At 31.8% G+C, this 19,138-nt stretch overlaps 1 protein-coding gene across 1 annotated transcript in view; it reads right to left on the reverse strand.

The window, feature by feature from the left end:
• Positions 1-7,710: 7,710 nt before the first annotated feature.
• LOC126886616 (retinol dehydrogenase 11-like) overlaps positions 7,711-19,138 on the reverse strand; it is a 36,491-nt gene continuing 25,063 nt past the window's right edge. The window contains exons 3-4 of the mRNA XM_050653606.1: positions 10,318-10,443; positions 7,711-8,242 (exon numbers count right to left, since the gene is read on the reverse strand). Coding sequence (XP_050509563.1) covers positions 7,902-8,242; positions 10,318-10,443 — 467 coding nt within the window. The 3' untranslated portion in view covers positions 7,711-7,901. The remainder of the gene's footprint in view (positions 8,243-10,317; positions 10,444-19,138) is intronic.

The following is a 19,138-nucleotide window of genomic DNA, read 5'->3' on the forward strand; positions in this document are numbered from 1 at the left end:
CTCTAGCATGTTATGTTTTTACAAATTAAAAGTTTTATTGATATTATTCAAACACAACGATCTATTGTCATATCTTTTTGAAATTGAAATTGCCTTAATATTTAAATCACTATTAAACTCTACAAGATAATCTTATTTAGCAAAATATTTGTAAGAGATTGTTCCAAATATACCTACATTATTTTTAAGCAATATATACTACAATTTTCTCTATATATACAGGGATGCTCTTAATAAGTCAGTATTATATTACATATACATACAATATGTGTAATAAAGTGGTTGAGTAATTTGGAGAAGAAATTCTTCTTCTTCTTCACGTGCCGTATCAGAATTATTCGACGTTGGCGATCATCATTGCGAAGCCTTCTCGATATTCTGCAACATGGAATAATTGTCCTGCATCTGATGAGTATCTGAGCCCATTCACGGATGCTTTTTACCAAGAAACTTGTTTTCTTTCTACACTTTTACGGCCCTCTATTTTTCCTTTAAGGATCAGTTGTAATTATTTTGTATCGATTTCCCCTCAGTGTATGTCTCAGATGTTTAACAGTCTTTAGGAGTTCTCTATCTTTGTTGACCATCGTTAGTTTTTCTTGCTGTCCAATGTATCCTCAGCATCCATATATGAATCCACATTTTCAATGCTTTAATTCAGTTCTTGGTCGATACTTTTAGTGTCCACACTTCTGCACAATACAAAAGTACAGGCCAAACATAGCATAGCTTAACCATTGTTTATCTGAGTTCTAAACTGAGATGATTGTTGCAAAGAAATATCTTTATTTTCATAATAGCGGGTTTAGTCATTGCTATTCTGTGTTTTATTTATGTGTCGATCTAATTGGTCCATTGTGACAGTTCCCAAATAAGTCATCGGTGAACTTTTTCAACTTGGACTCTATTTAATTGAAGTTTGTGGATTACGACTAAAGGATAAGAAATATTTAACACAAAAGAAAACAAAACGTGGTATAATAGAGGTAAAGTGTTGTTGATGTTGAGAAATTCGCTAGAAGAAACTATTTTTTTTAAATGCACAGGTTAAATTCTTAAAAACTAAAAAGTGGCAAACCATTTTGGATATATTCAGAAGGAAGAATTTCCTGTAGCTGGGTGTATATTATTTTTCTCATGAGCATCTTTCAGTGCGTCAGTTTTTCGATTTCTTTCTAACGCATTAAATTGTATGTGACAGAAAAAAAGGCACGTCTGTGATTAGAGACATTTATAACATTTATTCTAGTTGTCGATAGATGGCGCTATAATCGAAAAAAATTATTTACGAATTATATTATAAATCTACGAATATAATCTGTACAATTTATAAGACTGTACAAATCAAAGAAAATACCATTTTATAAATGCAATAAACACAATTGATTTGTTTTTATGCTGAATTGCAAATAAAATGTGACAACTGTCAGATTTATTTAACTAAAATGTCATGTTAGAATAAATGTTATAAATGTGTATTAACGGACTTGCCTTTTTTTCTATCATTTGTGACGTACTGAAAAATGCCCATTACTTACAAGTAAATTTAATGAAAAAATTTTATTCTTGGTAAAAGATATATTTATTTAAAAGCCCTTAAAAGGGCCACAAATATCACAACAAAACGTTTGTATTTTTGAGTGGCTCAGCATATTAGACTTGAAACACTGATGATGCTCTTTTTATAGAGCGAAAATGTTTTGTTGTGATATTTGTGGCCCTTTTAAGGGATTTTAAATAAATATACCTTTTACCAAAAAAAAAAAAATTCATTAAATTTATTTTGGAAATAATATCAGTATTATATTAGTCTTATAATTAAATAGTAATAAATTTTCCCTTACACAAAATAAATTTTATTTTACTGACTTATTAGATGCTCCCTATATAAGGTATTCGTTGTAATGTTGAAATATACATTCAATGTTATATCTTTTAGAACTCTAGGATAGATCAAAACTTTAAATATTTAACGAGACTGTATATATTCAAAATGTTTTAAGCATTAACTATTTTTGGCCAATGTTGTTGTATTAAACTATGAAGCAAAACAAATATATGTATATCAAAAGAATGATTTTAATGAATTTGTTACCTAATTCCAACATTTAAAACCGGTGTAACCGGAAGTAGCAAATGGATGAAAATATTTTCATTAAACAGTTCACTCATCAAAACCCCTTCATTCCAATTTTCATGAGTCAGTTACCTTTAGTTCTCGAGATATTTCTAACTGGCCGTTTATCTGCCGCACCGTATATAGTCTATAGCACTGACGTCTTTCGCTAGAATGACTTGGTCGTCAGCGAATTGAATCATTTGGAATGCCCATATGGCAGCACTTTCTTCTTCACACTGAGAGCGCCTCATTCAAATATAGGTACATATTTTGAAGAGTGTAGGTGCTATGTAAGAGGTTTGCTTTAGACCCTTGCTAATTTCTCTGGTTTGTTGTCAATTTTAATGTTTGCTGTCATATTTTTCTACTGTTGTACCGGTTTTATAAATTTTTTGTTTATTCCTTGTTTTTCTATTGCTACTCAGACCATTGAAAGTAGTCACTATCATATGATTTTGTAGATCTATAAAGACTATATGAGTTGAAAGGCTGTGGGCTAATCTTTTCACACAATAACTTTAGAGAAAATATGCTCTATATAATTGGCCTTCACGAAAGCCATTTAGTTATTCCACATGTCATCTCGTTTTCAATTTTTTAACAAAAAATACATGGTATAACGAAAAGGCAGGTCATAAATTAAATCACATATTCTGGGACCAAAAATAGTTCGATTGAACCTAACTTACCTTCGTACAAATAAGCACATAAAAAAAGTTACAGGCCTTTGAAGTTACAAAATGAAAATCGATTTTTTCGCATATATCGAAACTATTAGAGATTTTTTATTGGAAATGAATATTTGGCATTCTTATGGCATGTACATCTTAAAAAAATAATAACAGTGAAATTTGTACATCCCATAAAAATTTTATGGGGGTTTTGTTCCCTTAAACACCCCCAAACTTTTGTGTGTGTTCCACGTAAATTATTATTACGGTACCATTAGTTAAACACAATGTTTCAAAAGCTTTTTTTGTCCTTTAGTATTTTTTCGATAAGCCAGTTTTTATCGAGATGCGGCTTTTTTTAATATGGTAACATAAAAATTTTATGGGGGTTTTATTCCCTTAAACCCCCCAAAGGCTTGTGTACATTCCAAATAAATTATTATTGTGGTACCATTAGTTAAACACAATGTTTCAAAAGCTTTTTTTGTCCTTTAGTATTTTTTCGATAAGCCAGTTTTTATCGAGATGCGGCTTTTTTTAATATGGTAACATAAAAATTTTATGGGGGTTTTATTCCCTTAAACCCCCCAAAGGCTTGTGTACATTCCAAATAAATTATTATTGTGGTACCATTAGTTAAACACAATGTTTTTAAAAAAAATTGCCCCTTTTTATTTTTTCGATAAGCCAGTTTTTATCGAGATGCGGCTTCTTTTTAATAGGTTTCAAAATATACCTACAAAATGTAAATTAAAAATATGCGTAAGATTTTAGAAATCAAGATATCAATAAAAACTGGCTTATCGAAAAAATACTAAGAGGCAAATAAATTTTAAAAACATTGTGTTTAACTAATGGTATCGCAATAATAATTAAATTGGAACGTACACAAAAGTTTCGGGTGGTTTAAGGGATCAAAAGCCCCATAAAATTTTTATGGTGTGTACAAATTTCACTGTTATTATTCTTTTAAGATGTCCCTGCCATAAAAATGCCACATCTCCATTTTGAATAGAAAAATCTGTAATAGTTTTCGATATATTCGAAAAAATCGATTTTCATTTTGTAACTTCAAAGGAGGAAGAAACTTGGAAAGATACGCGTTTCCTAGTTGAAGAACCTGAGAGAATGGTTTGGTTGCAGCTCAAGGCAACTGTTCAGAGCAGCTGCCTCGAACGTCAGAGTAGCCATGATGATTGCCAACCTTCGTCGCGGAGATGGCACTTAAAGAAGAAGAACTTCAAAGGGCTGTAACTTTTTTATGTAAACATTTGTACTAAGGTAATTTAGATTCAATCGAACTATTTTTGGTCCCGGAATATGTGATTTAATTTATGACCTACATTTTTATTACACCCTGTATAGATTGGACATAAAAACGAAAGAACAAACATAATTTATTTGAATTGCTAGTGACAAGTTTAGTCGTAAGATTTAATATTTTTTCTAATGGCATGGACTTTATCGCACCTTTAATAAAAAAAAAGAAATAACTCAAAAAACACAGTTTGTGGGAATTTGCAGTCAAAGTTTTTAAGTTTTGCACAGTACAGGTTAAAAATTAATTTCACAAAAATCATACGGGTTAGAGGAATTCTAAAGGTTGGTGTGGAGAGTTTAATTAGTAAGCTCTTAGATTTTAGTAAATGGTAATCCTCTCGTCTATTGTTAAGGGTGCAAATGTGTTGTTCTTTTGATAGTTTAGAGTTATTTCACTTTATGATTAAACATATATTCTGCGCCGATGAAATAATTCTACATGATGCTCTTTTATTGCTAAATGAACTGTCATGTAAAATAAACAATTAGGTTTGTTGCAGTTTTGATGTAAAAACTTTGAGTTGACACTGAATTAATCCTAGTTGTTTCTATATTTTCTTAAACACAAAATGAATTTTCGTTTTCTTTATAATAAAATACTGATTATTCGTTTATTTATCTTTATTAACAAAATTGCCTGATTACAAAATTAAGCTAAAACATAAGTAACACTATAATATTACAATGAAAAGATGTTAATACATTTTAAAAATAAACCGAAAATATAAAATAGATTGTTTCAAGAAACTTGTGTGGCTACTCTCAAATATGGCACAACGTTTATCTTAGAACTATGAATTAAAAAAATGATTAAATTATTGAATTATAAAATCGGGAGTAAAAAGAAGGAATCAATCCTTTAGATAGCAATGCTTGCAAATCTTTCCGTTTGTTTGTACTCAATTTTTGTTTTTCTGTATAGGCGGGTTGAGTGCTATTTCCGTTATTGATCCTATTTTTTTTTCGTTTGTTCCTTACATCTACCTGTTTATAAGTCTCATCCTTGTATGATGTCTTATAAAAAATATGTAGGATTATCTTTGTTCACTTGTATTGCTTTGATTTCGTTTCAGTTAACATTTTCTCCCTCAGTATTAATCGTAAAGTTATACCCCAATTCTTCTTGCAAACCTTTTAAATCATAAAATGATTGGTAATTCATCTCGTGCACAATTAAAGGTGGGTTCGATTTTCTAGCATTCCTTGCTAAAGTTACGTATTGGTCTGGAGTGTAAATAGATCCAGATTTCAAGCTCTTTTTAACTTCTTTCTCAATAAGACTGTGCACACTATCGGCTTCGTTCTGACTGTGGCCCCTTATTAAAAATGTATGTGTAATTCTCTTAATTTTTAACGTGTGCACAGCGAATAAATACAGCGACGTTATATACTTATTCTTGTTTTGGTCCACAGCAATTGTCTGAATAGAATATGACTTTTTTTTCACCATCGCCCTCTTCACTTATATTTTTTAAATAGGCCCATATGCAAGAACCGATTTCTATGGAGCCTCGTTTTGCATCACATTTAGATCAAAAATAACAGTGTACATTTTTATATGCCTGCTTAGATTCTTTCTGTCAGTTCCGACACCGTTAAATTGTAACAGTTCAGTTTTGATTTATAATAAAATGAAGAAGACTGACCTGTATGACATTGCAGCATACTCTTACATTTTGGCTGACTTTGTTTCGGTCATTTAATTTCTCAGCCCTACTCCAGTTTTTTTTTTCTTCTAAATTTGATTTATATTTTTGCTCCAGGTATTTATTTTCATTAACATTGGAATTGTTGTAGGTATTACACAGATCGCATTTATCTTTTTTTTGGTTGGAAGAAACCGATATTAAATTCAGTAGTAAATATTTTATAATAGGTAATATATGTACCAATTTCTTTATTGTTCCGCTCTTGTTCTAATTTAAAATCATTGTATAAATCTTTAATGGTTTTGCTGCCTTCTATGTATTCTCTTGAAGTAGAAACGCGTAGGCAGTGAGATTCGACCCTTGGTATAGAATTAATATGCCCCTTGATGTCGGTTATCAGTTCGGGATCATTTTTTCTGTTCGGGATCATTTTTTCAATGTTTTTCTCTTAAATCATCCAGTGCAAAACCATTTGCATCAATCTTAGTCTGTATTGTAAAAATCATGCGGTCAGAAATATCTAAAGTTGATTTAAAAAATGTTTTGCACACTAATTTTGACATCATTTATAACAAAATGGAAAGCCTGGTTATAGCGCCTAGGATTCTCAGCGTTTGTGTACCTGTACTTAGGTTGAATATCATCCATACAAGAATTTATGTATGCTCTTTGCTTTAGCAAACTGCCCAATTCCTAGAACTTGCAAAAAATACCATATCTGTTTGCTGTATTGATATTATCGGAGCACTTAAGTCTGCACTTTTCGGTACATGGCTCTTTCAGACAACGAGCGGGGATAGTTTTTTTTGTATTTTTTCACATATATACGTAAGTTTACTATTATTACGTAAGATACTATTACTGTTTGATAGAAACAAGTAAAAGCCTTAGTTTATAATAAAAAAATGTGTATTTATACATATATTAAAGTAATACAAATTGAAACTTACTTCTTCCGTAGTTTCACATTTATTATTAACGGGTTTTTCATTGATGGAATTATTATCCAATGAGGAATTTTTCGCTACTAACCCAAGTATTTTTGTGCTCTAGACTAGAAGACGCCACTCTAAAACAAGAGTATAAATATTATACCGGTTAGTTAGACAAGAAGCTGATAGTCAACAAGAATCTAATTAAATTGGATTATCAAAAAATAAGTACATAACTATCAATACAAACATCAAACCATTGCATATTAAAAGTATTACTATTACAATAATTATTGTTGATTTTATAATAAAGTGAAACAAGTCAAAAACGTGAAGGTTTCTAACTACCTATCTAATAAAATAATAGTAGAATATTGAAATAATACTTATTGTACTTTAGTAATTTTTTAAATTTTTAATTAGAAACTGCATAAAGTTGAAATAATACGGCACATAATAAGAAATAATTTCTACTAAAATGAACTAACTCATAAATGAACTAACAAATCTTCAACTAGTTTTCTAATAAAGTGAAATAAATCTGAAAGAATACACTTTTCTAAAAAGCGATAGCAAATAATATACTTACTCGTTAGTAAAACACAGAATTGTTTCGTATTGTATCACTTTCTTTGAAAATACCGGATATCTTACCTCCAAACACAGCCGGAGTATAACTGAATTCCACCACTTTACCGGTACCGGTTTGTGCAAAGGCGTTAGTAAAAAAGAGCGGGAAAAACATTTATTTTTCTCATTTTCATCATTTTAACCTGGCTGTTAAACGGAACAGGTTCTTCTCGTCTAGTTATTTCACTTTATGATTAAATCTCGAAAACCATGAATTTTGAGTTATTTCGCTTTTTTATTAAAGGTGCGTTATGTCAATCAGCCAGTCACAACATGACTACCTACTATATCAAGAAGAATAAATTATAATAGAAGATTTAATATAAAATGGGAAAGTAAGATGTCTGAATTATCAAATCTATCAAATTATCAGTGAATAAAAGTAAAGATGATATTATGCAAAAATATATTTAGACTTACCTATATACAGAAACTATTATCAATAATAGACATGAATCAAATAATATAAATGTTAATTATACTCCGAAGATAAAATAGTTGATAAGGAAGAATTATATTCATTTTTCAGGAGCGTGTAACACTTAAACTTAATAAGTACATATACCTACTTAAATCAAATTCATAACTTTCTAAAAGGATTAAAGTCTTCTTTTAAACCAACCAATTTCCAACTGACCTCCCATAACTCTTTTGCTGCTGTTTCATTTCTTGCAGCTTGCGATGGAGATACTGGTGCACATTCTGCATAATAAAGCCCTGTTTCGTTTGCACATTTTTCATCTACTGAGCAGTATATTGATGTTTGTGCACCTTGTTTAGGGCTTTTGGCAAACAATCCAAGTACATTCGACCAGATCCAATAACTTCCTGGAAACCATGCGTCATCTAAATTCCTGCCCACCTCTGATCTTACTAGGCCTGGATGCAATGAATAGACATTTACATTATTTATATTCTTTTCTGAAAAAAAGTAATGCACGTAACCATACCACACTACCACAATCAATAATAAAATAGACATTTTGACGTGTAGTTTAAATTGCAAAGCGGTATAGCTGGAGCTAAGAAGAAAAGTCACGAGAGACAGAGGGAGGCATCGAGTGATGGAAGAGATGGTAGAAAGACCAAAATAAAGCCGCCAAAAAAGAGCTGGGTAATAGTGAGTATTTTGTATTTCAGGTCATTGTATCAACTGTCATTTATTTCCTGTCGTTCGTTACTTCAAAAACCTCGAACTTTTCAAATTCTCGGTCCATAAAGCCGAGCTGTCTGTTCGAGTTGGCGCCCTTCTTCTTCGTTCCTTGTCGCACCTTCATATCACTCTATCTCCATCGTTCTTATCTAGTTGCTTTAAATTTTTGTATTGATAGGTCTCATTTTCTCCCTTGTTTCTATCATTTCATTATCCCATATATCTGTTTTATATCTCAGAGCCCATATTCAGTGTATTGAAGCTAGCCCGAATACTCACTTGAGATTTAGTGTCTCTCTGCCCATTTGATTTGTTCTTCTGAGCTAAGCCACTCTTCTTAGTATCTTAAATCACTTCTCTTCCGGGTTTTCCCCTATTTCGTCAGTTCTTCCTCTTCAAAATCTCAATACCCAGAGTATAGAGGTTTCAATTGGAGAAATAAATGTCGAAAAAAGGAGATGTTGCGAAAAACTTGAAAAGGATACCTAGGGAGACGCCTACCGAATAGTTGTCATGGGTTTTAAAGGGGGCTTCTTTAAGATCGAAGAGAGCTGGAGAAAGGAATTGGTCAAGGCTCTGTTTCCACAGAGGGAAGAAGTAATCTTTATACGTCACTCCAGGTGGAGATATTCGTGACTGAATTCATAAGGGATGAAGTGTCGGAAGCTGGGAAAACGCTCCACGCAGGACAAGCGCCTGGAGCTAATAGCGTCCGAGATAAAAACCATAATTGAGGTGAAAGTACAATGGGCACAGGATATTATGAACAAGCTGCTAAGAAGACAAGAGTTCCCAGAAGGTCTGAAAACGGCAAATCTCATACTTATCCCGAAACCGGGAAAGGAATTTGAGGAGCCTGGGTGGTGATACACCGGTCTGTAGAGAACCTACCGCAAGAGTATCTCAGATGAGGGGGTGGACTTTAGTTGGTAAGAAGGGAGCTATGGGTGAATCTATGAGGACGACTACTCTAGGAGGACTGCGTGCGAATGGACCCTTCCACCCTAGATCCAACACACGCTAGGACATCCTTAACGGGACACGGCTTGGTACGGTCCTTGAAGTATTTACCATCTGCTTCCCATAAAAAAGCGGCGTAGCAACTATTTTCAGTTAAAGCATGTTAAAGATACTTATCCCGAAACCGGGAAAGGAATTTGAGGAGCCTGGGTGGTGATCCACCGGTCTGGAGAGGACCTATCGCAAGAGTATCTGAGATGAGGGGGTGGACTTTAGTTGGTAAGCAGGGAGCTATGGGTGCATCTGTGAGCACGACTCCTCTAGGGGGACTACGTGCGAATGAACCCTTCCACGCTGGATCCAACACACGCTAGGGCGTCCTTAGAGTATTTACCACCTGCTTCCCATAAAAAAAGCGGCCACACTGGATCCAACACACGCTAGGACGTCCTTAACGGGACACAGCTTGGTACGGTCCTTAGAGTATTTACCACTTGCTTCCCATTAAAATAGCAGCGTAGCAATTATTTTCAGTTAAAGCATGTTAAAGATACTTATCCCAAAACCGGGAAAGGAATTTGAGGAGCCTGGTTGGTGATCCACCGGTCTGGAGAGGACCTACCGCAAGAGTATCTGAGATGAGGGGGTGGACTTTAGTTGGTAAGCAGGGAGCTATGGATGCATCTGTGAGCACGACTCCTTCTAGGGGGACTACGTGCAAATGGACCCTTCCACCATGGATCCAACACACGCTAGAGTAGTGTTCCTTTACGCAACACGGCTTGGTTTGGTATGATCCTTAGATAAGAGTATTTACCATCTGCTTCCCATAAAAAAGCGGCGTAGCAATTTTCAGTTAAAGTATGTTAAAACATTATTTTACCTTTTAATTTCCTAGCCAACTCATTCATAAATAAAATATTCGCCAGTTTTGATTCAGAGTACGCTTTTATGGCACCGTATGTTCTTCTTTCATAATGTAAGTCACTGAAGTCCAGGCTGGATGCCGCTAAAAAATTTTTGTAATAATTATCTAGAATAACAAAAATATAAAATAATAACACATTATAATATGTATATTTCAGCGCGCGGAAAAGGCGTTCCAAGATTGCAGCTTTATAATTTTAAATATTTTGTCGAGACATTTGGCAAACATACGTAATATAGTAAAGAATGGCGGTACAGAACCCAATTTAAGAAATACCGGGTGTCCCAGACTAATTTATCTAGGCTATATTTCTTAAACGAATAGAGATTTTCGAATGGGACAAAAACTGATCTATTCCCATAGGCGCCCATACACACGGGCAGGGGGGGCCGTGGCCCCCCTAGCATTTCGGGAAAGAACAAAAATTAAAATTATATTACAAAACGTATTTTTATCAAAAAATTATTGGATAATTTTGAGAGATAAATTGGAAACAACATATTTATTAATAAAAAATTCACATATTGGGTAATTAATAGTTTAACAGAAAATAAATCTGTGTGTCTGTGACAGCGGTCTATATGGAATGTGCATAATACACATTTCGCACAGTCACGGTATGCGATTAACGAAAACATTGAAAGATATTAGAAACGTGGAAACATAATATATCTATACTGTAATCGACACCCAAAATTACAAATTAAATGAATTATTTATAATACTGCAAAGCAAATCATATCAGCAAGAAATCCGATCTCTGGCCGATAATTACTAATAGTATAAGTAATGAAGCTTAAAATAGGACAAAACCTCGCAATTTTTACAGAATGGATCGATTTGCTTGAAAATTTTTGAGAAGTAAGTAGTGGATAGTCCAAGGATCAAAATCTATGTCATGCCGAAAGGCGCTTTTACCATGGGGGTGGTTGCCACCGCATCTCGGGGGTGAAAATTTTTTATTATATTTTAATTGCAAAAGTTGGTGAAAACGTTCATTCTAAACAAAAAACGTTCTATACATTTTTTGCCAAAATTGATAATTTTCGATTTATTCGCTATCAAAAGTGTTAGTTTTATATCGAAAAAATCAATGTTTTTAATAAGTTTTCTGCTAATAACTCCAAAAGTTTTCGTTTATCAAAACAATTTTACTTAACAAAATGTACGTTTTGAAAAAATAAACAAAACCATTTTTTTAAATTTTCTTTAAGACCAATAGTAATCGATCTAATGCTAAATATTGTAGATTCGAAGTCAAACGACGGAAAAACAATGCATTTTTCGAGGACAATTTGTTGAAACTAATTTAAAGTACTTAAAAATATTGATCTCCAGAAATTAAAAAGGAGTCTCTAGCTCAAAAATTAAGTGACTTATACTGAAAAGAGTGTCAGTCCCCATTTTTTTCAGCGGAAAAGTGATCGCAAGCAGAGGGTTGATCTTTTAAAAGCCTACAAAATCATTTTTACAAAACTTTCTAAGATAAAAATAAAAAAGTTACGGTTAAAAAATAATATATGTATACACCGTTCTTAGGCGTCAACGCCCTTCGGTAGGGATCTATGGAGGAGTATCACCAAGCCGGAAGCCCTTATCCCTTCCCGTACCGCTCCTCCATAGGCCGATCAGACGCCAGTTTATTCCAGACCAAACCGTAGACTCTATTGAGTTTTATACTACGGCGTTGGCCTTTTATAAATTTCATGACCTAGCTGAGGCTCGAACCAGCGACCGCAAATCGCAAATCCACTAAACTTGTCGATCGACTGAGCCCCAGCTAACTGGACCGTCAAGACCGACGAAAAAATAATATATCTTTTTGAAAAAAAAAAGGAGAAATCCAATTGAAAGCATAATAATGTAAGTTAGCGGTATTTTTAGTCATTGGACTTATTACTTCTTATTTATTTATGCATTAATGATAGATTCTAGAAGTTTGACTGGCTTAGAATGATTAGTTTTAAAAAAACTAGAGTTAAAAGCGAATAAGGAATTTTTGTATTTTGGTAAAAAATGCCATTTTCTTCAGAATAGAAAGATTAGCATCAGAGATACGAAAAAATGTTTCGATATAAAATTGCAGGTTATTTAGGTAATTCCCAAGAACTTGGTTTGAGAAAAATTTTTCTACGGCAAAAATTGAGTGAATCGTAAATGAGTATATCGAAAAACATTGATTTTTTTTTATACAAAACTAACACTTTCGATAGCGAATAAATCGGAAACTATTAATTTTATCAAGAAAATGTATAGAACATTTTTTGCTTAGAATGAACGATTTTATCAACTTTTGAGGTCAAAATATAATAAAAAATTTCCACCCCCCGAGATAGGGTGGCAACCAGCCCCATGGTAAAAGCGCCTTTTGAAATCATATAGATTTTGATCCTTGGACTATCCACTACTTATTCTCAAATTTTTAAGCAAATCGATCCATTCTGTAAAAATTGCGAGATGAAAAGCTTCGGTTCCTGGCCTATAATGAGCCATTTTTTTTAAATTTATTGAACATAGTCAAATTTTAGTTTGCAAAAGTATTTTTTTAGTAAGTAGATTATTGTAAAGTGTATAGTATGATGAACAGAACAATTTTATTTAAATGAAAACAGGTGATCTTTCATGACGAATGAGTGTTATATACAGGGTGTCCCAAAAGTAGCGGAAAGGTCGAATAATTCGCGAAATGAACATCAGATCGAAAAACTGAAAAATATGTGTTAAATATTTCTCAAAAATCTATGCGATGACACTAAACCTGTCCACCACTTTAAACCCTGGGTGTGAAGCATTAAAATCTTAAATGGAACCCCTAATTTTTGTTGCAGATTTGGATTTTCCTTGTAAAAATAAGCAAATTTTATTCGAGCCATTTTGCGAATTGTGGATAGAGAGCGCTATAATCGGAAAAACGATATATCGTGATGCCATAGCAAAATTATAGAAACGGTTTAATATCTGGAGAAATATACTTCCAAATGAAAAACTAAAAAACACGTGTTTAATATTTTTAAAAAATCTATAGAATGACATTAAACAGGATTTTTCATTCCACACTCTGGAGGTGGGGGTGAGAATTAACTTTAAAATCTTAAATAGGAACCCCCGTTTTTTTATTGCAGATTGAGTTTCCTCCTCAAAAAATAAGTAACATTTATTCGAAACTTTTTTTAGAATTGTTGAGGATGCCGCTATAATCGGAAAATGCGATTTATTTGCGCCATCTATCAACGATTCTAAAAATGTTTGGAATATATGTGACTTATTTTTCATAAGGATTCTAAATCTGCAAAAATAAAGGGGGCTCCTTTTTAAGATTATAAAGTAAAACCTTGGTTCGACAAATACTCATGGTTAGTCTACTAGCCAAAGTTGAAGGCAGGGCTTTGCAAGCATTGTATTCTTTTCAAACGGGTTTTAAAGAGAGGCACAACTTTTGTGGTACCCATTACATTTGCATTTAAAAACCTGGTCTAGTATTTAAATGTATGAATAATTTCTCACAACAGGTTCAAATTAGGTTTTTTAGGTAGTTTAAACTACAGTAGACTCCCTCTATATCGAGAACTGAAATGGTGGACTAATTATCTCGTTATAAGCGGATCTCGTTATATCAAACAACAATAATATTGAACTACTTTAAATGGGAAATAATAATTTAAAATAATTTAAAAACAATAATATTGAAATGTTTTGATGCCTCTTACGTAGTTTATTAGGTGTCGATGGTCAACCTGAACAGTAAACAATGAGACTTCGCCGTCATAAATTGTAAATTTCCTATAATATTCAATATCGGTCGATAAACAGGCAGAAGTTTATTACAGGTGGCCGAGTTTATTACAGCACTGGCCTCGATAATAAGACAGATGTTGGGCATTTCTATGTACAGGCAGTTGAGGCATTTATTTATTTATGACCATTACAACGCTAAAAACAGGTAAAGACACGTATTCTTCGATTTCAATTTTCTTCGTTGTAACCAAATATGCCTCGTTGTAAAGCGTTATAGTTCAATAGGAATTTCATGGGACACCTAATGTACCTCGTTATAAGCGAAACCTCGTTATATCCGTGTTCGTTATAGAGAGAGTCTCCTGTATATATTGTCATCCGAAATATACAAAATGTAATGTGCAACATCTTCACGTTTGCCCCCCCTAAAAATTTTTATATGGGCGCCCTTGTCTATTCCATTTGTAATACACTTTAATATGGAGTAGAAAAAGTTCATTCCCTAAATATTCATCCCTTAGTTACTACAGGGTGCTATTAAAAAAATTAAAGTTAGGGGTTGTAACTATAATGATCTAAGAGCTAGCAACGTTTTCGGAAAATCATTTTAAGACGGCTGATTCTTTCATATATTGTTCCCCATGCTTCCTCGAACACCGTACCGGCCATCTGGCTGCTGATACAGGTTGCGTTCATTACTTCGCAGCACACCTGTACAGGTAAACACAAAATCAAAGTGATTGATTAGTGTGAAAAAGCTTAGTAGATCCGCTATAGTAATAGATAGCAATAAAAGTTAATAACAAAAATTGTAGCTAACTTTGCGCTTCACATTATAAAATTAGTTATCGATAACATAGTGGCAGACCAAACTTTTGTTTTTTTAAATGGAACACCCCATATTTTATTTTATATTCGAAATCTTCTTAACATCCCATCACAAAAATATAAAGGTTTGCTATGTTATACAGGGTATTTACAAAGTTATAACCAATGTTCTGTGAAAATCGTAATAAGTTCAGCTCCCTGTATAAATAAAAATAAGCACAACGGCAATGGTTTATTGGTGCCATATTTTTTTGTTGATTGTCAAAATTTATAAAAATGATTGATATTGCTAATTTTCTTTATATCGAATACAGGGTGAGTCAAAACGCAAGTACATTATTTTCACAGTAATTTTAAATAGAACACCCTAATTAATAACTTGCTCTGAAAAACGAAAATATCTCGAAAACTGACAAATTTAGACATAGGGAATATTATACAAAAATTAAAGTACGGTAATAATATTTTTCGATAGTAATATAAAATACAGGGTGATCCATTTAAAATTTCTGAGAAAAGAATGTACTTGCGTTTTGACTCACCCTGTATTCGATATAAGAAAAATTAGCAATATCAACAATTCTTAAACATTTTCACAATCAACAAAAAAATATGGCACCAATAAACCATCGCTGTTGTGCTTTTTTTATTTATACAGGGAGCTGATCTTGTTACGCTTTTCATAAAAAATTGTTTATAACTTTGTAAAAGCCCTATACAGGGTGAGTCATGAGGAACTGTACATACTCCTACCTCGTATAGAGACTCCTATGGGAAATAACAAATGACCATTAAAAAGTGTCTGCTCCCATTGTTTAATAATATACAGGGCGAGTTTCGCATTTTGACAGAAATTTGTATTCGTCATAATTTTTGAACGGTCAGATCGATGTGTCTCTTATTTTGGTGAATCGTTACACTATTACCACCTAATCAACTAATTTATTCAAACTAGAAAAAAATCAGGTCCGGCTTCAAAAAAATTAGTTCGTTTGGGTCTTAGAAAAAATTTCACCCTGTATACGCTTTTTGAAAACTATAATATGAATTTTACAAATTAGACAAATAAGCAATTAAAATGACATATTTATTTTTTTCCCCACACGATTACTTAATTTTTTATAAAAAAATCAAATTTGACTATGAATTAAAAGTTTGGTAAGGTGAACCATAGATTTTAAAAAAATAACTTTTATTACAAAAATTCATTTCTTTTAACAAATATTTAATTTATGTTACCACCCAATCAACTTATTTATACAAAACTAGAAAAATATCAGGCCTGGATTTAAAAAATTAGTTCGTGTTAGTCTTAGAAAAAATTTCACCCTGTATACGCTTTTTGAAAACTCTAATATGAATTTTACAAATTAAACAAATAGGCAATTAAAATGGCATATTTATTTTTTTCTTCACACGATTACTTAATTTTTTATAAAAAACATCAAATTTGACTATGAATAATTAAAAGTTTGGTAAAGTGAACCATAGATTTTAAAAAAATAACTTTTATTACAAAAATTAATTTTTTTTGAACAAATATTTAATTTATGTTACCACCCAATCAACTGTTTTATTCAAACTAAAAAAAGTCAGGCCCGGATTTAAAAAATTAGTTCATTTTGGTCTAAAAAAAAATTTCACCCTGTATACGCTTTCTGAAATGTCTAATATGAATTTTAAAATTGCATATTTATTTTTCTCCCCGCACGATCACTTAATTTTTTATTAAAAAATCAAATTTGTCAAAAACGGAATTTTAACTTAAAAATGAAAAAAAAAATTAAATCACGGTTTAACTCGGTACAACTCTGTTCCATTTTAATATTTTTTTTCTGAAATTTTTACAGCACATATCTCTTACCATTGTGAAGGTTATGAAAATTATTGTAGACTTTCGGTCTTCTTCTCGTAAAAGTTATGAATTTTTAAAAATAAAAGTTGCAGACTCGTGAATTGCAAAGTTAAATCGCAAAAATTAAGTGGAAAAATTTAAAATTTATCTATTTGATCACGTCTATGTTAAACTATAGAATCCAAAGAGAAGTGTTATGGGTTTTATATCTAGACGTGGTATAGAAAAAAAATGGTGAAGCTTTTAATTTTAAGAAAAACGTTGTTTAATTTTTTTTATCTTTATGGTAAAATTCCGATTTTGACAAATTTGACTTTTTAATAAAAAATGAAATAATCGTGCGGGGAAAAAATAAATACGCCATTTTAATTGCCTATCTGTCTAATTTGTAAAATTCATACTAGAGTTTTCAAAAAGCGTATACAGGGTGAAATTTTTTCTAAGACCAAAACGAACTAGTTTTTTAGATCCGGACCTGATTTTTTTCTAGTTTGAGAAAATCAGTTGATTGGGTGGTAACCTAAATTAAATATTTGTTCAAAAAAAAATTAATTTTTGTAATAAAAGTTAATTTTTTTAAATCTGGTTTCTAGTAAATATGGGCCACTTTACCAAACTTTTAATTATTCATAGTCAAATTTGATGTTTTTATAAAAAATTAAGTAATCATGTGGGGAAAACAATAAATATGCCATTTTAATTGCCTATTTGTCTAATTTGTAAAATTCATATTAGAGTTTTCAAAAAGCTTATACAGGGTGAAATTTTTTCTAAGACTAAAACGAACTAATTTTTTAAATCCGGGCCTGATTTTTTTCTAGTTTGTATAAATCAGTTGATTGGGTGGTAGCAATTTTTGTAATAAAAGTTATTTTTTTAAAATCTATGGTTCACTTTACCAAACTTTTAATTCATAGTCAAATTTGATTTTTTTATAAAAAATTAAGTAATCGTGTGGGGAAAATATAAATATGTCATTTTAATTGCTTATTTGTCTAATTTGTAAAATTCATATAATAGTTTTTAAAAAGCGTATAAAGGGTGAAATTTTTTCTAAGACCCAAACGAACTAATTTTTTTGAAGCCGGACCTGATTTTTTTCTAGTTTGAATAAATTAGTTGATTAGGTGGTAATAGTGTAACGATTAACCAAAATAAGAGACACATCGATCGGACCGTTCAAAAATGATGACGAATACAAATTTCTGTCAAAATGCGAAACTCTCCCTGTATATTATTAAACAATGGGAGCAGATACTTTTTAATGGTCATTTGATATTCCCCATAGGAGCCTCTATACGAGGTAGGAGTATGTACAGTTCCTCATGACTCACCCTGTATAACATAACAAACCTTTATATTTTTGTGATGGGGAAGTTAAGAGGATTTCGAATATAAAATAAAATATAGGGTGTTCCGTTTAAAAAAACATAAGTTTGGTCTGCCACTATGTTATCGAACACCCTGTAACAATCTAACTAATTTCGTAATGGGGTGGGTGCCACCTCATCCCGGGGGTGGAAATTTTTTATTATATTTTGACTGCAAAAGTTGATAAAAACATTAATTCTAAGCAAAAAATGCTCTATACATTTTTTTGATAAAATGAATAGTTTTAGATTTATGCGCTATCGAAAGTGTTAGTTTTATATCGAAAAAATAAGTGTTTTTCAATAATATACTAATTTACGATTCACTCAATTTTTGCCGTAGAAAAAATTTATTTAAACCAAGTTCTTGGGAATTAAATAAAAATAACAATTTCATATTTAAACATTTTTTCGTATCTCTGATGCTAATCTTTCTATTCTGAAGAAATCGACATTTTTACCAAACTACAAAAATTCGTTATTCGCTTTTAACTCGTTTTTTTAAACTAATCTTTCTAAGCCAGTCAAACTTCTAGAATCTATTAATAATACATAAATAAAGAAGAATGAATAAGGCCAATGACTAAAAACACCCCTAACTTACATTATTATGCTTCCAATTGGATTTCTCCTTTTTTTTTTCAAAAAATATATTGATTTTTTAGCCGTAACTTTTCTATTTTTTATCTTAGAAAGTTTGGTAAAAAAGAGTTTTGTAGGTTTTTATAAGGTATATAAGCCTATTGATATTAAATCTTTCTAAAATCCTCAGTCGCAAAAAGAGGTGACTTTGAAAGGGTTGGTAAAGGTGGATTTTGCATGTTATTACAAGTTTTAATTATCAATAGCTCACTCAATTTTTGCCGTAGTAAAAATTTTTGCAAACCAGTTTCTTGGGAATTAAATAAGCTAAAATTTCATATTTAAACATTTTTTCGTATCTCTGATGCTAATCTTTCTATTCTGAAGAAAAGGCCATTTTTTTCCA

Source organism: Diabrotica virgifera, chromosome 6 (assembly GCF_917563875.1).
Source record: "Diabrotica virgifera virgifera chromosome 6, PGI_DIABVI_V3a".
NCBI lineage: Eukaryota > Metazoa > Arthropoda > Insecta > Coleoptera > Chrysomelidae > Diabrotica > Diabrotica virgifera.